This window comes from Oryx dammah, unplaced genomic scaffold (genome assembly GCF_014754425.2).
Source record: "Oryx dammah isolate SB20612 unplaced genomic scaffold, SCBI_Odam_1.1 HiC_scaffold_25, whole genome shotgun sequence".
Taxonomy (NCBI): Eukaryota; Metazoa; Chordata; class Mammalia; order Artiodactyla; family Bovidae; genus Oryx; species Oryx dammah.
The window spans coordinates 87,164,765-87,185,518 of record NW_024070209.1 but is presented as its reverse complement, the minus strand read 5'-3'; the positions used below and the strand labels follow the sequence as shown (position 1 = coordinate 87,185,518).

Here is a 20,754-nt window from a genome sequence, read left to right as displayed (position 1 = left end):
GCTTTACCAAGGCTGCAGCCGCCACCTCAAGTCAATTTGGGGACATTTCCTCACCCTCCCCGTGCCGCTGTAAGATCCTTCCCATCCCCTCCTAGTTCATCCCCATTTTACCCCCAGCCCCAGGCAACTGCTGATCTACTTTCCATCTCTTTTGTAGTAATTTCGCTAATTATGTTCTGATTAGAGAAGTAATAGCTTTTTATTTTAGATCATTTGAGTAACCCCAGAAAGAAAAGTGGCTGGAAGGAGGACCGGAACCCCCTTGGTGGGATCCTCTCCGGGCTGCTCTTTCTAGCTTTTGCCTTCCGCTGCCCCCCTCCGCCCACCTGGCCGAGGTGCTTCCCCTTCTGCTCCGCCCTGTGCAAGGATACCCTCCACCCATTCCCACAGCAGAGTCCTCCCCGTCTTTGAAGGTCCGTCCCACGTAATCCCCTGTCAGCAAAAGATTTCCCTGGTGTTGAAACTGAAAGCGATTCTCTCTTCTGAGCAATTCTGTGGTGTTCTATTTATGGCTCATAGGGTTTCCATGTGGCACATACATGCTTCATCTTCCTTACTAAACGGTGAGTCATGAGGACTGAGCTTCTGTCTAATGCGTCTTTGTCTCCCAAGCCCTCTCACCTGCTCCATCGCCCATTGCTCCCTGAGGGCCCCGTGTGCCTCCTTCATCACCGTCATCACGGCTGTGATGGCTGTTGCGTGTCACACCCACCTTGTCCCCAGTGTCCAGCGTGAAAGCTGGCCCTGTGTTTGCACGTTCTTAGGTTTTTTACTCTAATGTTTAATTCTTGGGTGCTGAAGTCTAGTTTACCTCTGCTCATCTAATACCTGTCCTCACTACCTGACTTATTTCAATTAAAAAAATAATAATAAAGTCTTTTTTTTTTTTGGCCACACCACACAGCTTATGAGATTTTAGTTCCCGAACCAGGGGTTGAACCCAGGCCCTCTGCAGTGAGAGTGCAGAGTCCTAACTACTGGACTGCCAGGGAATTCCTGATAACAGTCTTAAAATAGACATGTAAACAAATTCTGGGTGCTGTTCTTCTTCCCCGCTGTGCAGAACCTTGTTTTTCTTTCATTCATGCATGCACTCACACATAATGTACCTCTCGTAGAAACACACCAGAGTTCTTCCTAGAAACACAAGTTTTAATCAGCAAGCACCTTATTCTTTTTTTCCCCCAATGTACCATGTATCTGTTTGTTCTGGTGTCTTTAGCTCAGCCTCCTGCCCTGAATGGCTCTGACGCCCCCTCCCCAGGCCTTTCCTGCTGCCCCCGGTCTTACACTGGCCTCGTCCAGGCAGCACTCAGGACTAAACAGACCTGTCCGACTCCAGCCAGGACTCTGCAGTCCAGTGGATGAAGGGGCAGAGTCAAGGCTTAGGAACTGGAACAGTCACGTTTTTTCCAAGCCCAAGTCAGCCCACCTGACTGCTCAGAACCAGTGGTATCTGTACAGAGTCCAACATGTTGCATGTCGTGTGTCTTACACTTTCGTTTAATTCTTGGTGTCTACATATTTATGAAAACTCTTGAGAGTCCCTTGGACTGCAAGGAGATCAAGCCAGTCAACCCTAAAGGAAATCAACCCTGAATGTTCATTGGAAGGACTGATGCTGAACCTGAAACTCCAATCCTTTGGGCACCTGATTTGAGGAGCTGACTCATTGGAAAAGACCCTGATGCTGGGAAAGATTGAAGGCAGGAGGAAGAGAGCAGCAGAGGATGAGATGGTTGGATGGCATCACTGACTTGATGGATGTGAGTTTGAGTAGGCTCCAGGAGTTGATGATGGACAGGGAAGCCTGGTGTGCTGCAGTCCGTGGGTTTGCAAAGAGTTGGACACAGCTTAACAACTGAACAATATATTCTTCCTCTGAGATGGCAAACATTGATTTGTTCATAGTTCAGTTCAGTTGCTCAGTCGTGTCCGACTCTTTGTGACCCCATGAATCACAGCACGCCAGGCCTCCCTGTTCATCACCAACTCCCGGAGTTCACTCAGACTCACGTCCATCGAGTCAGTGATGCCATCCAGCCATCTCATCCTCGGTCGTCCCCTTCTCCTCCTACCCCCAAGCCCTCCCAGCATCAGAGTCTTTTCCAATGAGTCAACTCTTCGCATGAGGTGGCCAAAGTACTGGAGTTTCAGCTTTAGCATCATTCCTTCCAAAGAAATCCCAGGGCTGATCTCCTTCAGAATGGACTGGTTGGATCTCCTTGCAACCCAAGGGACTCTCAGGAGTCTTCTCCAACACCACAGTTCAAAAACATCAATTCTTCGGCGCTCAGCCTTCTTCACAGTCCAACTCTCGCATCCATACATGACCACAGGAAAAACCGTAGCCTTGACTAGCCGGACCTTAGTCGGCAAAGTAATGTCTCTGCTTTTGAATATGCTATCTAGGTTGGTCATAACTTTTCTTCCAAGGAGTAAGCGTCTTTTAATTTCATGGCTGCAGTCACCATCTGCAGTGATTTTGGAGCCCCCCAAATAAAGTCTGACACTGTTTCCTCATCTATTGGCCATGAAGTGATGGGACCAGATGCCATGATCTTCGTTTTCTGAATGTTGAGCTTTAAGCCAACTTTTTCGCTCTCCTCTTTCACTTTCATCAAGAGGCTTTTTAGTTCCTCTTCACTTTCTGCCATAAGGGTGGTGTCATCTGCATATCTGAGGTGATTGATATTTCTCCCGGCAATCTTGATTCCAGCTTGTGTTTCTTCCAGTCCAGCGTTTCTCATGATGTTCTCTGCATATAAGTTAAATAAGCAGGGTGACAATATACAGCCTTGACGTACTCCTTTTCCTATTTTGAACCAGTCTGTTGTTCCATGTCCAGTTCTAACTGTTGCTTCCTGACCTGCATACAGATTTCTCAAGAGGCAGGTTAGGTGGTCTGGTATTCCCATCTCTTGAAGAATTTTCCACAGTTTATTGTGATCCCCACAGTCAAAGGCTTTGGCATAGTCAATAAAGCAGAAATGGATGTTTTTCTGGAACTCTCTTGCTTTTTCCATGATCCAGCGGATGTTGGCAATTTGATCTCTGGTTCCTCTGCCTTTTCTAAAACCAGCTTGAACATCAGGGAGTTCACGGTTCATGTATTGCTGAAGCCTGGCTTGGAGAATTTTGAGCATTACTTTACTAGCATGTGAGATGAGTGCAATTGTGCGGTAGTTTGAGCATTCTTTTGCATTTCCTTTCTTTGGGATTGGAATGAAAACTGACCTTTTCCAGTCCTGTGGCCACTGCTGAGTTTTCCAAATTTGCTGGCATATTGAGTGCAGCACTTTCACAGCATCATCTTTCAGGATTTGAAACAGCTCAACTGGAGTTCCAGCACCTCCACTAGCTTTGTTCTTAGTGATGCTTTCTAAGGTCCACTTGACTTCACATTCCAGGATGTCTGGCTCTAGATTAGTGATCACATCATCATGATTATCTGGGTCATGAAGATCTTTTTTGTACAGTTCTTCCGTGTATTCTTGCCACCTCTTCTTAATATCTTCTGCTTCTGTTAGGTTCATACCATTTCTGTCCTTTATCGAGCCCATCTTTGCATGAAATGTTCCCTTGGTATCTCTAATTTTCTTGAAGAGATCTCTAGTCTTTCCCATTCTATTGTTTTCCTCTATTTCTTTGCACTGATCGCTGAGGAAGGCTTTCTTATCTCTTCTTGCTATTCTTTGTTCATAGGTGCTCAATAAATACATGGTGAATGAGTTAAGGAATTCCCACATTCATAATATGATCTTTAAAGCTATTAATGTATCTCTAGATTCTGTCTCTTATTGTTGTTCAGTTCAGTCACTCAGTCGAGTCCGACTGTTTGTCACCCCATGGACTGCAGCACGCCAGGCTTCCATGTCCTTCATCTCCCAGAGCTTGCTCAAACACATGTCCATTGAGGCAGTGATGCCATCCAACCATCTTATCCTCTGTCGTCTCCTCCTGCCTTCAGTCTTTCCCAGCATCAGGGCCTTTTCCAATGAGTCAGTCGGCTCTTCACATCAGCTGGCCAAAGTATTGGAGCTTCAGTATCAGTCCTTCCAATGAATATTCAGGGTTGATTTCCTTTAGGATTGACTGGTTGGATCTCCTTGCAGTCCAAGGGACTCTCAAAACTCTTCTCCAACACCATAGTTCAAACGCATCAATTCTTCAGTGTTCAGCCTTCTTTATGGTCCAACTCTCACATCCATACATGACTACTGGGAAAACCATAGCTTTGACTAGATGGACCTTGGTTGGCAAAGTGATGACTCTGCTTTTTAATATGCTGTCTAGGTTTGTCATAGCTTTTCTTCCAAAGAGCAAGCATCTTTTAATTTCATGGCTGCAGTCACCATCTGCAGTGATTTTGGAGCCCAAGAAAATTAAGTCTGTCACTGTTTTCATTATTTACCCATCTATTTGCCATGAAGTGATGACACCGGATGCCAGGATCTTAGTTTTTTGAATGTTGAGTTTTAAGCCAGCTTTTTCACCCACCTCTTTCATCTTTATCAAGAGGCTCTTTAGTTCCTCTTTGCTTTCTGCTGTAAGGGTGGTGTCATCTGCATATCTGAGGTTATTGATATTTCTCCCGGCAATCTTGATTCCAGCTTGTGCTTCAACCTGCCCGGCCTTTCACTTGATGTATTCTGCATATAAGTTAAATAAGCAGGGCTACAATATACAGCCTTGACGTACTCCTTTCCCAATTTTGAACCAGTCCATTTTTCTGTGTCCTTGACCTGCATACAGGTTTCTCAGGCGGCAGGTAAGGTGGTTTGGTATTTCCATCTCTTTAAGAATTTTCCACAATTTGCTTTTCCTACACTAAAGTCAAAGGCTTTAGTGTATTCAGTGAAGCAGAAGTAGATGAGTGCTATGGAGAACAGAAAAGCTTGAAGCCGTCTCTTAGGATTTGTGGCATGTGTGAGCTTGATAAGACTAATGCGGGGTGGAACCTGTTAAGTCCCTTAAGATATTTTTAAAAATGAAAATCCTGGGTATTTCCTCGGTGGTCCAGTGGTTAAGAATCTGCCTTCCATTGCAGGGGACAGTGATTCAATCCCTGGTCTGGGAACTAAGATCCCACATGCCACAGGGCAACTAAGCCCAAGTGCTACAACTAAATCCTGACATAGCCAAAAATAATAATTTTATTTTTTAAAGAATATATTGGAGGATCAGTGTGGGGGTGGGCACTGCTTCCTGCTGAGCAGTTGGGACGTTAATGAAAACGATGGCAACTGAGTCATCCTCGTGGACGGGCAGGTTTTGGGCATCAAGGGCACAGGGAAGATCGTGAGGTCAGGATGGAGCACGTCATCCATGAACTTAGACTCCAGGGAGCAGGAAATGAATGAGAAAGATGTCTGTTCAGCTGGACATGGGAATGAAATGTGCAAATAAGGTTGGACTATGAGGGTCGAGATGCAGAAACAGGTTTGATTTTTATCAGGGACACATGAGAGAAACCAGACAGCTTCAAGGAAGGGGTTGAGGCGGGCGGGGGAAGTGATGCCTCAAGTCCAGAAAAGGGGCAGGGAGGTGAGAAGGCAGAGGGAGCGTGTGGACCGGTAGCAGCTAGAGAGGCCAGAGCCCCAGGAGGCAGGCTGAGTGCTGAGCTGGTGGGTGAAGACATGGGACATGTGTTGGGAAACCCAGGCGCGCTCACATCAGGGGTGAGTCACCTGTATGGCCTCACCTTAGACTCAGGTTTTCAGTATTTAAATCCGAACTCTCCAGGCTGATCCTGGCAAGTTATTGCTGAGGGCGTTGTGCCTCTGCTGGGGCGTGTCGAGTCGAGCTGTGGGAGCCTCAGACAAAAGTTACCCCAGAAGGCATTTCGGAGATGACAGTCATGACTTGACCATTTATCTGGCAGGGGAGTTGGCTGGTGCAGGCATGGTTACACACCTTGCCAGTAGTAGTTTTCAGGTAAATTACTTCCTCCGTTTTGAAAGTTCATATGCTGCATAGTGCCTGGAAATCAGATCCCACATGGCTGTAAAAGTTGTGACGGTAGTTGGCCTTCCAGCCCAAGGTAATTCTACTAAAAGTGGAATTTCCTTTGTCGGATTGTAAGAAGGAAGGGTCTTACACAAGGCTCCTCTTTCCGTTGACGGTCCCGTAATTTCGGTGCAGGTCTCTGAAGTGACACAGGCATCCACCGCAGCGGGCCGTGTGGCAGCTGTGCTGACTTGGGGAGCATGTACGGGGGAAGGTGAGGACGGAGAGCCTCAGCTTTCTTTTCCCTGGGGAGGGACTCTCATCGGGTTGAGAACTTAGGGACTCTGCGCCTTGAGCTTTCTTGCTCACTGAAGCTTGGTGTCTTCAAGTTGACTCACAGCTGAGTGACTGGCGGGGTCAGGCCACGAGTGTGTCAGGAGGCTTTGGTTCTCCTCGATTTAATCCATAGTGACAACTTGCTAAGCCACCATCTCTTGCCTTATTGCTTCAGGGGGAAGAATAGGGGACCTCGAGACCGCTTGTCCCTCCTTTTCTCACTTACCTGCTTTCTCCAGCCACCCCCACCCCCTCAGTGCTTGTTCTCTCTCACACACGTTCTCTTCTAGTTTCTTTTGTTGGGGGCCGTGCTGTGGAGACTGGGGGGGCTGTGGACCCCCAGAACTGACCAGAGCCACAGCCCCAGGGCGTGGATGGAGCCGTGAGAGGAGGAAGTGGTGGTGGTGGGCTCCCGTTCCTGGATCTTTAAAGTGCTTCTGTCATTGATTTTTTTTTTCCTTCATTGTAATGGTTATCTTTCCACAGACTTCATAGCCCAGTAATAGGTTAATATTTTGTGAAATATAAACAGATACAGACTTTTCACTGTTAGGTTTTCATTCATAAGATGACATCGTTACAGAGAGTGTTAAGAATGATGGGGTTTTAGGGAAAGTTTATTACCACGTGTTCTCTTAACCTCCTTACTGTCCTTGCTTTAGATTAAAAAGGAAATGGAATAAGAATATTTCTGTGTGTTTTTTTTTTTTTGTCTTTTAGATTCAGAACATGAACAACATAATCTCCTTCCCTCTGGACAGTTTGCTGAAGGGGGACCTGAAAGGAGTGAAAGGGGTACGAGCTGCGGAGTCCTGCCTGGGGAGGTCGTGGTCTAAGGACAGCATCGCGGTCTCGCTGGTCTGGGGGTGGGGAGGGTCTAAGGACAGCATCACGGTCTCGCTGGTCTGGGGCGGGGGGGTCTAAGGACAGCATCGTGGTCTCGCTGGCCCGTCCGGGCAGATACCTCTCAGGCCTTCCTGAAATGGCGGGACAGCTCCATGCCACCTCGGGCTCCCTTGACTGGCCACCTTGCCAGCACCATTCAGCCCTAACAGTGGTGACCCGTGGCTTTCTCCGTCATCCCGCTGGTGCTTGAGATGTGGGAGGGAAAGAAACAGGAAACTATGAACAACTGTGGGCTCGGCTGGCGGAGCAGGGAAGCCTGTGTGTAGTCCAGTTTTCCAGCTAGTCTGGCCCTGACTGGCCCCTGTACAGGCCCCTTGCAGGAATGTGGTCTCCCCCCTGGGAGATCAGCACCAGCAAGGCCTGAGCCACCTTCATTTTTCTATCTTGCAAAGGGCGCCCATCATTGAGGCCTCACCAGCCTCCCATAAACCCTCGAGCTGTGATCTGTGTCCTGAGCACGTGTGTGTAGGGCTCAAGTGCAGTGTGCGGCCAGGTGCTGAGCAGAAAGTCACTCGTGCATATCTCTGGCACAGACAGGTGTGTGAGACAAAAGGAAGACGACCGTGCCCCAGTCCTTAGGAGGCCGAGTTCTCTGATCCCCAGCAGCCTCCGCAAGGCCAACCTGGCTGACCTAGGGTCTCTGTAGAGGCAAACCATGCACGGAGAGCTGTCGGGGCGGGGAGTCTGGCTGGGTGAGCCGTTAGGAGTGAAGACACTGAGGAACGTTACTCATCGTTCCCTGGGGCCCTGAAGAACATGTCAGGGGAGGTAGGCAGTAAAATGGGAGGGTGGAGCGCACAGGGCAAGTCATACCCCGGGGCCTGCAAGTCCGGCCTGTCTGCAGCAGCCAGACGCAGTCCTGCCCCGTGGCCTGAGCTGGCGGGAGTGAAGGTGAAGCTGATGGGGTGGACTGGCCCCCTTTCTGCAGGCTCTAGGTGCCAGGCTGTAGAGCTTGGGCCTTGTCAGAAGGCCGGAGAAGAGCCAGAAAGAATTAGAAATCCCTGCAACAAAAGGGTTTTCTCTTCCAAAAGAGCCCTGTTAAAGGGAGCATACATAGGTGGGAACAACTTGATGGAATTTCTGGCAGCTCAGTACATTTTAAGTCAGGTTTCATCAGAGAATGTGAATCAGAATCGATCCCCTCGTAGCTCACATGGTAGAGAATCCACCTGCAGTGCAGGAGACCTGGGTTCGATTCCTGGGTCAGGAAGATCCCTCTGGAGAAGGAAATGGTGACCCACTTCATTATTCTTGCCTGGAGAATCCCATGGACGGAGGAGCCTGGCGGGCTACACAGTCTGTGGGTTCACAAAGGGTCAAACACAACTGAATGCCTAAACCATCAGGTCACAGGAGACAGTAAATGGCTTTTATATTCTTGTTTTGGGGCCCATGTCAGGGGAATGTGTGTTGAGATTCCTGTATTAATTAAAAAAAAAAAAAAAGTCAGAGTCCTTTTATTTCAGAGGGATAAATACTTGCAGATTAAATGTTATGTCTGTCTGGGTTTAATTTCAGAATGATTCTAGGGCAGAGGGCAGGGTCTAGGTGAAACAAGACATGCTGAGTTGATAACTCATTGTAACTAGCCGACTGGCACATTATACAATTCCCTCCTCTTCTTTCTGTGTGCATTTTGTATATTCTATAATAAAAATTTCTTAGAAAAGAAATGCCACCACTAGTCTAATTAAAAAGCCTGTACTTAGAGCTTAGGCTTTTTATTTTTCATGGGATCACATATGTCATTTATCACAGAAATTAATACTCCTTTCAGGGCTAGTCTTGGGAGACATTAAGTTTATCTTGCCCAGAAGTTCATGATTAGTGCAGTTTAATTTATGCCTCTCTGTTTGCAGGATTTGAAGAAGCCTTTTGATAAAGCTTGGAAGGACTATGAAACAAAAATGTGAGTGTTTTCGTTTTAAAAAATAAGCGTGGGTAACTTGAGCCTTTAATTTAAGATCGCGCTTTTATTGCTTAAAGGTATTGTCTGAATGAACCTTAATCCAGGAAAGAATTCACCCAGAACTGTGTTGCCCTGTTCTGCTGTGATTCTAGATATTTCCTTCCGTGCCGGGTGTCTGCCTTCCTGATGTTAACCTCTTCAGACAGGCTTTCTCTTGTCCCTCCTCTTCTGACCTATGACTGCCTGATTGTTGTTTTCAGGAATGTTAATTGACTGCTGCTGGTAGACTTTAGGCAGCTGTTGTAACATTTCTGATCACAGTTTCTCGATTCCTGGAGTGGAGAGGATCAAGCTAGCTAGAACTGGGTGAGCGATGGTGGGGATAATGGTTTCGGTTATTTTAAATACCTGAGAAGCAGAAAATATGTTTTAATGCCTCATGCTTGCTTTGTAATGGCTGTGCATTGGGTAATAGACTTTTCTCAGTGGAAATAGAAACTTTTATATGAAGCCATCTGGGAAAGTGGGAAGTGTTCAGAAGAAAGCCTTCTCAGATGTTGTTGGCCAGTCGCTAAGTCAGGTCCGACTCTTGGTGACCCCGTGGACTGCAGCACTCCAGGCTCCCTGGTCGTTCACTATCTCCTGGAATTTGCTCAGATTCACATACATTGAGTTGGTGATGCCATCTAGTCATCTCATCCTCTGCTGCTCCATTCTCCTTTTGCCTAATTTAATCTTTCCCAACATCAGGGTCTTTTCCAATGAGTCAGTCTTTTCCAAACAGGTGGCCAAAGTGTTGGAGCTTCAGCATCAGTCCTTCCAGTGAACATTCAAGGTTGATTTCCTTTAGGATTGACTGGTTTGATCTCCTTGCAGTCCAAGGGATTCTCAAGAGTTTTCTCCAGCCCTGCAGTTTGAAAGCATCGATTCTTTGGTGCTCAGCCTTCCTTATGGTCCCACTCTCACATCCATACATGACTACCAGAAAAACCATAGCTTTGACTGTATGGACCTTTGTCAGCAAAATGATGTCTCTGCTTTTTAATACACCATCTAGGTTTGTCATAATTTTCCTTCCAAGGAGCAAATGTCTTGTAATATCATGACTTGCAGTCACTGTTCACAGTGATTTTGGAATCTAAGAAAATAAAGTCTGTCACTGCTTCCACCCTTTCCCCTTCTATTCCATGAAGTGATGGGACTGGATGCCATGATCTTAGTTTCTTGAATGTTGAATTTCAGGCCAGCTTTTTCACTCTTCTTTTTCATCCTCATAAAGAGACTTCTTAGTGCCTCTTCACTTTCAGCTATAAAGGTGGTATCATCTGTCTATCTGAGGTTGTTGGTATTTCTCCTGGCAATCAGATGTAGCTACAGGTAGGTAATTGGGTTTGTTTTTACCAGCCCCAGGCATCTGTTCAGCGGTGGAGGATCACAAAGCTCACACCAAGCAATACCAAATCCTTGGTGCTCATCCTGTCCTAGAAATCTAAAGTTCTTATACTCCAGATTCCGGAGTTTTTCTAATGGCGCACATTCACATATTAACACAGATTATTAAATCAGAATGCTTTGAAGGTTGCCTCAACCCAGAGAGGCTCCGAACTCACTATGCTTGGCCTGTTAGCGTCTTGCATCCACGTGTCAGTTCAGTTCAGTAAATAAGAAGGTGGTCCAAATTCCTACTTTATAGATGGGACACCAGGCCTCGGTATTTGCTCTGGTCAGTCACAAGGGACAATTGAGCCAAGGGCAGGACGTGGGTTTGCCCACTTCCATTCAGCTGCTGTCGCTGCCAGACTCATGGTCCTTAGAGAAAATGCTTCTGTGCATTTCTGAACCCGGGACGTGAGGGGGTCTCTGAGGAGGATTGCTGGAGAGAGTCTTCTGGTTCTGAAAGCGAAAAGGTTTGAAAGAAGAATGAGATCAAATTCTATAAACTCAAGACACACATAGATATGTTGAGGACTCACAAAATCCCAGAATTGGAGGACAAATGAGTACCACCCTTTAAAACTCAGAGTAATTGTGGTGCTGGAGAAGGCTCTTGAGAGTCCCTTGGACTCCAAGGAGATCAAACCAGTCAATCCTAAATGAAACCAACGCTGAATATTCACTGGAAGGACTGACGTTGATGCTCCAATCCTTTGGCCACCTGATGCAAAGAGCTGACTCATTGAAAAGACCTTGATGCTGGGAAAGACTGAGGGCAGGAGGAGAAGGGGACGACAGAGGACAAGAAGGTTGGATGACCTCATTGACATCATCGTGAGTTTGAGCAGACTCCAGGAGATGGTGGAGGACAGGGAAGCCTGGTGCGCCACAGTCCATGGGGTCGTAAAGACTGAGCAACTGAAAAATAACAACAACAATTCTGGGATAAATTTTAAAATTCACTCTATCCACTTACATGTGAGACTAGATTATCCTGAGAGGCCCTGTGATGTGTAACAAACAGCTTTAAGACATCTTTAAAATTCCTGGCCTGCAGCTCCATACCTGACCATTTTGAGAGCGACCGACGTCTGGACTGGATCTCAGGCCCTTTGCAGTAGCGGTGGCGTCAGGGGCGCCTCGGGGCTGTGTAATTGTCCTGTGACCTCAGGGGCCTCCAGTCACAATCCCTCCTGGGGCATGAGTCATCCTGCAGCAACATCTCTACCAGGTGGTCACCTGCTACTCACCCATTCAAGTTGGTGACTATCTACTGTGCGCCTAGTGCTGTGCTTCAAATAAAAAACAACTAGAAGCTCTGTTTCTTACCTCTTCTTAAATACCCCCTCCCCAAACGATGGGGACTCTGGACCCAGAGGACCCCATTTCATGCTGAACACTTTCTGAGGACCGCTGCTTGTGTAGTGTTGGTGTCCGCTTCGGGTGCTGTGCAGAGTCTCTGCCCTTCTCTTGGTGGTACCCTTGACACTTCTGAGTGCTTTCTGTGGCTTTTGTTTAGTTTCCTTTTTCTCCCGAATAAAAGTCTAATTAGTATTTCAAGCCCTTCCTAACTGATGTGACTTGTAGTTACCCTGGTCCCCCGTCTCAGGACACGCTCCAGGGAGGGGTCCGCTGGTACCCTTTACTGCACGCTGGACTCAGGAGCATAGTCAAGCAGGAGATAAAGACAGAGGGGAATAAAGCTTAAAAACGGGAAAGGCCGTCTGTTTCCTTCTGTGACTGTGAAAATGTTAGAGCTCAGTTGTATCCAACTCTTCACAACCCCATGGACTATAGCCGCCCCCAGGCTCCTTTCTCCATGGAATTCTCAAGACAGAAATGCTGGAGTGGGTTGTCAGTTTCCTTCTCCAGGGCATCTTCCCAACCCAGGGATTGAACCCAGGTCTCCTGCATGGCAGGCAGATTCGTTACCATCTGAGCCACCTGGGAAGTCCTCTGTGACCTTGAGCACTGTCCTAGTGGAGTTGCTTTGGAAGCATTTGCTGAGTTCAGCACTCAACAGAAAGGGCCAAGATGGATATTTTGGGGGACAACTCGCATCTTTTCTTCGCAGTGAGTTCAAGTCCGTCCTGGGCCGAGGCATCTCGGGGAGCATTTGTGTCCAGGGTGGGCGTCAGGATCACAGAGGGGACTCCAAGTCTAGAGGTGTCTTGACTGATTCTCTTGCTTTTCCACGTGTTAGAACCAAGATAGAAAAGGAGAAGAAGGAACACGCCAAGCTCCACGGGATGATCCGCACGGAGATCAGCGGGGCTGAGATCGCCGAGGAGATGGAGAAGGAGCGGCGCTACTTCCAGCTGCAGATGTGCGAGGTGGGCGTGCGGGGTGGGCGGGCAGGGCCCCCCAGAGGCCTCGGGGCCAGCGCTGAGGTGCTGTGGCTGCTGCTGGCCACTTTCTGACCCTCAGGGAGCCTTAGGCTCCTGGAGTGTGGGATTAGATTAATCTGACATCAACATTTATTAAAGGTAGGGAAAGACTCATTTGAAAGATGGAGGAGGAAATGGCAACCCACTCCAGTATCCTTGCCTGGGAAATCCCGTGGTCAGAGGAGCCTGGTGGGCTACAGTCCATGGGGTAGCAAAAGAGTCAGACGTGACTTAGCTACTAAACAACAGAACTTGCAAGAAGGTTCTTTCTGCCTCACGCAGATCCTCCTGGAAATACTTCTCCACTTTAAGTCAGCTAGAATACCCCCTTAAAGTGAAGTCGCTTAGTCGTGTCCGACTCTTTGTGACCCCAAGGATTGTAGCCTACCAGGCCCCTCCATCCATGGAATTTTCCACTCAAGAGTACTATAGTGGGTTGCTGTTTCCTTCTCCAGGGGACCCTCCCGACCCAGGGATTGAACCTGGGTTTCCTGCATTGCGGGCAGATGCTTTACCATCTGAGCCACCAGGGAAGCCAGAATACCCCCTTAGGTGCTTTTAAGGAGGTACCAGGGCGGTGAGACCCCCTCCCCCCACAGCCATGGTCCCCTATGTGAGCATGAGGGTCTGTTTCCAGAAGCCCCTGCCTCTCCAAGTGTCTGCCCCCCACCCCCACCCTGGGCTCTACCTGCTCTGGGTAGGGAGGCTCCCAAGGCCTGAAGTCCTCTGTCCCACTCCTCCTGGAGCCTGAGTCCTCACAGCCAGGAGGGGAAAACGGCAGGGCTGACACTCAGAACTTTTCTTCGCTGGAGGCTCAGGGATGGAAAGGCCCCAAGACCAGCCATGCAAGCCTTTGCTTCCAGCCTTTTTTTCATGCCTTGGTTGGGGGTCTGTTGGTCGAAACAGCTCCTGAAAACAGCTCCCCCCTCGCCCAGGGGCTCATACCTCCAGGCGGTGGCAGTGGAGTATCCGTGCTTGGTGGCGTTTGTGTTCCCCGACACCAGTGCAGACGTACGTTTTGAGTGTGCCTGTGCAGGGGTGATGTTTGTGACAGGCACTGAGACTCAGTTCAGCCAGCTCTCCATTCCCTGTAAGCCATCCACAGCAAAGCTCATCAAAAGGCACTTTGTGATTTTAGGATGTTTGTTAATTACAGCAAGCACCTAGCCTTTCCATATGTGTATCTTAGCAGTGTATTTAAATAACTTTCTATTCCCAGAGCACACCAAGTGGTCCACGGAGGAGAATCCGTCGCTGCGACGAGAGACATTTGTCTGATATTAGTACAACCACACCGACTCTCTTTTGGTTTCTGTTTGCATGGGATTTCTTTTTCCAGCCTTTTACTTTCAACTTACGCATATCTTTGGCTCTGAAGTGTGTTTCCTGTGGGCAACCTATATTTGGGACATGTTTTTTTTAATCCAGTCTGAAAATCTCTGCCTTTTGATGGGATTCTTTAATCATTCACACTTGATGTTACTGTGTATGTGGTTGCGATAGTAACATCAAAAAAGTCTTTTACTTTTTTTTTTATGTCTTAGGTCTTTTTTGTTCCTCTGTCTCTCCTTTGCTGCTTTGTTTTTCATTACGCGAATATTTAGAAAGGTGTAACTAGGCTCAAAGTGTTCCTGTAGATAGGAGAGTGGATGATTTTATCCACATGCTGTTGTATTACAGCAGGCATCAGTTAGACTAACACCTGCCTAGTCCATTTTGCATGGTGCTGGAGAAGTCAGCCCGGACGACAGGAGACAGGGATGAGGAAGCAAAGCCGCTGCATGTCATGCAGACACAGGGCGTTGCTCTTATTGAAGTGGGATAAAATGAAGTAGCAGTGTTTCACGGAGAGTGGATTTTGAGGGGCGTGTGTGTGAGTTCAGGTTGTGCTCCCTCTTTGGCTGGTGAGAAGGAAAGCTGTCAACTTGAACTCTGCAGGACTGCTTATTCAAGTACGTTTTGGGATGAGAGACCCAGCCTGGGTGTTACTGGTATTTCCTCCTGGTGAGGGTGTGCTTTCTGCAGCGTGCACCTGGTGTGCACCCAGCGCTGGGGCTTGTCCTTGTCTGGGCAAATGGGCTGTGAGGACTGTCAGATGGGTTATTTTATTGGAAAGGCGCTATCTACCTGACACCACTAAGTCACACACATGAGTCGTCTTTGGGGCGGGTCCCCAGTCTGTGCTGAGTATCACAGGGTTCCCAGCTCTGCAGAGCTGACTGGGGCAGGGCCCAGCACTGTGTGCTGACACAAAAGTGGAGGTGGGCCAGTGGGCCGTGAGGTCAGAGTTTGAAGAGCAGGACGCATCTGATGAAGTTGCAGACGCTGACCAGCCAGACCTGGGCTGGAAAGAGTGTTTCTGAAAAGCAGTCCCCAAGAACCCAGCCCCTCAGAGTGAAGACTGCTGGAGTTACAGTGGCTTTAAAATCATTAAACCACTTCCTCAAACTGAAGCCCTTGAGCTTTGTAGATGCTCAACGTTGTTCAGGTGTTTACCATTTTAGTTGCCTCGGATCTAATGTAGAGAAGTGACTTTCAGGTGTTTATTCTAAACATGTGGGATTTTTATCTTCAAAACGAATTTTATAAAGACATTCAGTATGCCAGATTGGTAATACAGATGAATAGAGAATGTATGAGAGATCTGCTCTTGCTTTTCTTATGATTATAAAAACACATGCTTTAAAACATTGGTCAGTATATATGTGTGTGTGTATGTATATGTGTGCATGCACGCGTGCTTAGTCGCTCAGTTGTGTCCGACTTTTTGCAACCCTACGTACTGTAGCCCGCCAGGCTCCTCTGTCCATGGGGATTCTCCAGGCAAGGATGCTGGAGTGGATTGCCATGCCCTCCTCTAGGGGATCTTCCTGACCCAGGGATTGAAGCTGTGTCTCTTACGTCTCCTGCACTGGGAGGCGGGTTCTTAACCACTAGAACCACCTGGGAACCCCGTGTATGTATGTGTATATGCATAAAAGAAATTAAAAGTCACTACAGATTTTACTTACTAAGGTAACCACCTTGACATTTAGCTGCACATCTTCGAGATGTCCCTGGTACACATACGTTAAAGACAGTTTGTATAATCAGGATCATTACAGTTTGTATAACCAGGATCATTCTCTACTGCTGCTTTGTATTCCGATTATTTTCACTCACTAGTGTGCCACAGACATTTTTGCACGTCAGGAAGTCTCTGCTCTATTGGCTTAATTACTAATAGCCCTTCTTTCTATGGATGTGCCACACTTTAGTTCCCCATTCATTATATTTGGCTTGTTGCCACTTTTCACTTTTACAGGCAAGTCTGCAGTGAACCTTCTTTTCCATTTATCTTTGTAAATTTTTATGATTGGCTTCTTAGAATAAATATCCGAAAGTAGAATTTCCAGGTCAAAGGGCACATGGATTTTAACATTGACACATGGCCAAACATCTCATTCACCATCTAACCATTTTGCTACATTGCCAGATATCTTATTTAATTAACAGTGAATAAGTATCAGAAAGGAGGGAGATGAGGACATAAGGGCAATGATGTAGTTACCGTTTCAGAGCAGCCGGGCAGGACACTTGAAGGCGGGTTTCCCAGGTTACAGCTGAGACGCCAGTGGTCAGTGGCGGTCAGCAGCTCTCTAGGGGGCTTTCAGCCTTAGAGGTGACTTATTCTCAGGATTGTAAATATCTCCTATTTTGATAGTGAAGGGGACAGGGAATTTATGGGATCTTTTGTTCTATAAACTCTTAGCAAAGAGCAAATAGACATCCTAATACTAGTTCTGTACATCCCTGGGGGTTCCTCCTGTCTTGTGATTGGTAATGAATTCTCCAAGTTAAAAATGATTTTAATTTATTTGAATTTAAACTTTGTTTTTTTAAATGTTTATTTAAAGTGTTGGGGAAGTGTTCCAAATCAGAGATGTGGAGACAAAGCCTTAACTACAGCAGACCAGCAGTTAGTGTTTAGACCGTGACCTACCTGAAGAAAGGGCCCTGGAACAGGGGATGTGGGCAGCAGAGTCCAGAAGGTGGAACCCTTTCATTCTAACCATCCTCACTCTTCCATGCAACTGCGGCAAAAGTTTCCCCTAGCTGGTTAAGACAGAATGTTTTATTGCAGGGAGTTCTTGGCACTTAAAACTAAGTATTTGATTACCCAAAGGTCAGGTAATTCATGTGGCACCAAAATAAAAGAAGCATTTAGTTGTGGCATTCAGAAAATATTAAGCATCTATCATGAGCCTTACCCATAATATAGGATGTTAGAGAAGGCAGGGAGGTAACCTGCCCTCAGAAGTTCATGTTCAGCTCATATACTGTTTCTATGACATTTCCTGTGTTTTTTTTTTTTTTTTTAAACAGTATCTGCTGAAGGTCAATGAAATTAAGATTAAAAAGGGAGTGGATTTACTTCAGAATCTGATCAAGTATTTTCACGCTCAATGCAAGTAAGTTCTTGGTTCTTTTCCTTCATTATCATAGTATTTCAGATGTTCCTCTCTTTACGGCAGCTTCTTGGAGATCCGTGGTAGTATGCTGAGGAAAGTATGCACGTATTTAAAAATATACTAGTAAAATAAGTAAAAAGAGTGAAACAGTGAGGCATGCTGCAACACAGACAAACCTTCAAAACACATAAAGTGAAAGAAGCTGGAAACAGAAGACCACAGACTGAATGAGTCCACTTGAAAGATCGGGAACGGGCTTGAGGGGAGCGGGGGAGGGGAACGACTCTAGGGGGCCCGGGGTTTTTTTGGGGGGTAATGAAAATATTCTGGAATTAGACAGGGCTGATGATTTCTCAACTTTGTGAATAAATATACTAAACCCCACTGAATCGATGTTTTAAAAGGTTGAATTTTACAGTTTGAGAATTATATCTCAAAAACTAAAAAATAATATAAAAATCTACATTACTTTATCAAATATACTTTTTTTTTTGGTAAAGCGCCAAACTAGTTTGATTCTTGGATGTCCTTTTTGTTGAAAGAGAAGTGAGATGGTGTTAATGCAGAGTCTTAAATTAGGAGAATACTTCCATGTATTACTGATCTATAAAGCAGATGATGTGCTAAGCAAAGGCGGCTGTCTGGGGAGAGAGGGAGAAACGTTCAGGTTCAGGGGACTGCTCACGTGCTCATCTTCACTGTGTCTGTCAGCCTTCCACTCCTGGGGCCTCATCTCTTGGCCTCATTGTCTTTCCCGTTCCTCAGCCTGCATCTCACCGTTGACGTGAACAGGCTGCAGGCTCATTCACTGCTGCTGTTGGGTGTGTGCTGTGTTTTGGGAGCCCCCTGAGATGCTGGAGACAGGGTGGTGTACGTCCCGGGCACAGCGCCTGCTGGAGCAAGACGCAGGCAAACCCACATATAATCGGACACTTCGCAAAGTGTTCTGAAGTACCAGAGTCTGAGAGAGAATAAAACAGAAGGACCTAATTTAGATTGAGACGGAAAGCAGAGATTTCTTCTGTTTCATCCTTGCTGTGGTTTCCAGCTGGCAGAGCACAGCGCCTGGCCCACAGGAGGTGTTCAGATTCTTGAGTTACCTGCAGGTCTCTCCCAGGGATGTGGATTCTGGGGTCTGAAGGACATGGAGGAACCGGCAGGTGGAGAGCAGGGGAAGACCCTACCAGGCAGGGTCAGGGTCTCGAGGCAGGAGGGAGGCCAGCCCGCCTGAAGCCTTGTGAGTGAAGTGAAGCTGCATGGGAAAGCTGGAGGCAGGCACAGCCTGGCGTCTTGTTCACAGCATTAGATTCTGTCCCACACGTATGGGGAGGCGCGCAAAGTTTCAAGCAGAGGATTCGTTCAGCAAGTGTTGGGTGAGCTCCTCCTGCGTGCAGGAGGACATAGAGTGATACAGAAGGTCCAGATGATACAGCAAGAAGGAAACCGAGCTCCTACCTGTGTGGACTTACCGGTGGGATGGGGCCTAGCAGCTAGCCAGCCAGCAGGGGTGTGACAGTCTCCGGAAGCGGCTGTGACCTTGAGGAAGCTGCTGCAGGATGAGAGGAGAATGGAGTTGATTGGGAATGTCAGGGAGGCGTCTCCCCATCCATTTCTGCTTTCACAGGGTTGCTCTGGGTGCCGAGAAGGACCAGATGGGATGGGATGGCTGTGCGACCACTCAGGTGCAGGGGTCGTGTCCGAGGGGGGCTGGAGCCCGGGCTGCCTGGGCCTGGGGATGTGTGAGTGGCGTGGAAATCTCTCGAGGGTGTTGTTCCTACATGTGTCCACATGCCTTTCCCTTAACGGGCCGTGCCTCACGCTGACATCCTTTGCCCTGCTGTCCCCTTTGCCTGGAACGCAGTTCTGTTCCTTCTGTGCCTTCCCCCAGCCTCTGGTCCCGTGAGACCCGGCTCAGGTGTAGCTGCCGCTGTGAGGACGTCCGCCTGCCCCACCTGCCCATGGCTCTTCCCTCTTGTTACCATGGTGCTGCCTGCACGTGCCCGCGATGGCACTTTTCATGGGTCGTGTCTCCCGCCCAGCTGTATCCTCTGCAGATGTGTCCTCCGTGACATTTATTTTTTCACCTTTGGCCACGGTGCGTTTCCCTGGCCAGGTTTGCAGTGGTGAATTGCCCTGAATTGGGTAGAGCTGGGCTTTGGAATTCTTAACACACCTCTGGCCATGCTGTTTCCGAAGTCGAGGCCCAGCAGCATAGGGAGATGTGTGGTGTGGTTCATCCTGGGTTAAAAGAAGAGCTCCTGGCATGGAGCTCAGAAAACAGGAAGACCCTCAATTTGTAGAATTTTTGAGATGAATTATTTTACAGAAACTCAAAATGCTATGTGATGATCATACAAATTACTTCTTCAGTCTTCTCCTTGTAACCTTATATGAGGCCATTTAGGAAGTGGGTCGCTTCCTTGCTGATATTTTATTTTTGAAGAAGTTATTCTGGGGTTTCCTTTTATTTTTTTCCCCTTATTTTGCCCAAACTAATCAGTTGGTTAGCAACAGACCACTTGTGGAAAAGTGAACGAGTTGGCCTTTTATGGGCATGAGCTCAGTAACTTTTAAAAATGATGAATCTTCCATAACTTCCTTTTTGGATGGAGCTTGTGTGGGTGTGTGGGTATGTGTGTACACACATGTATATACGGCATGCTCTTCAAATCATTTGAGAAGCTTTGACTTTTCAAATGCATATTTGGAGGGCATAAAATGTGGAGCTTGAGTGATTGAACCATTGGATGAAGGAGCCTGTGGCCACACACATGTTTATCTGCTGGCCAGTTCCCAAGTGTCCCCGTTTCACATTCTCCGTCTCCACGTCTCACAGGAGCACGGCCCAGCCTGGCAAACGTGGTGACCCCAGGGCAGAGGCAGCCTGCTCAGCGGGGGCTGCTGGTCTCTGCAGGTACCCAGAGGCCTTGTGGTGAAGCCTGGATTCCCTGGAAGCATACTTGTGTGTGCTTCCTGAGAACTGCTTAGACAGACTTTACTGTTCTTCCTTTTTGCTCTCTCCAGAAGCCTTGAAGAGTATCTTCTTCTTCATCTTCAGTTGCTCAGATGTGTCCAACTCTTTGCGACCCCATGGACTGTAGCCCACCAGGCTCCTCTGTCCATGGGATTATCTGGGCAAGAATACTGGAGTGGGTTGCCATTTCCTCCTCCAGGGAATCTTCCCAACCCAGGGGTCAGACTCTGTTCTCCTGCATTTGCAGGCAGATGCTTTGCCACTGAGCCACCTAGGAAGGTGATCGTCTTATAAACTTATGATCTATGCCTTTTATATCATATAAGGAATGAAGTCGCATCTCCAGTTCCTAGAAGAGCCTGGACAGTGTCTTACTAGCTTAGCCTTTGCTGCTGAAGACTGAGGCTC

At 47.5% G+C, this 20,754-nt stretch overlaps 1 protein-coding gene across 4 annotated transcripts in view; it reads left to right on the top strand.

The window, feature by feature from the left end:
* Positions 1-20,754, top strand: part of ASAP2 (ArfGAP with SH3 domain, ankyrin repeat and PH domain 2) — a 156,203-nt gene that overhangs the window by 78,902 nt on the left and 56,547 nt on the right. For all 4 annotated transcript variants that reach the window (XM_040224953.1, XM_040224954.1, XM_040224956.1 and 1 more), the window contains exons 4-7: positions 7,006-7,080; positions 9,051-9,100; positions 12,738-12,867; positions 17,287-17,372. In XM_040224953.1, the coding sequence (XP_040080887.1) occupies positions 7,006-7,080; positions 9,051-9,100; positions 12,738-12,867; positions 17,287-17,372 (341 nt within the window). The remainder of the gene's footprint in view (positions 1-7,005; positions 7,081-9,050; positions 9,101-12,737; positions 12,868-17,286; positions 17,373-20,754) is intronic.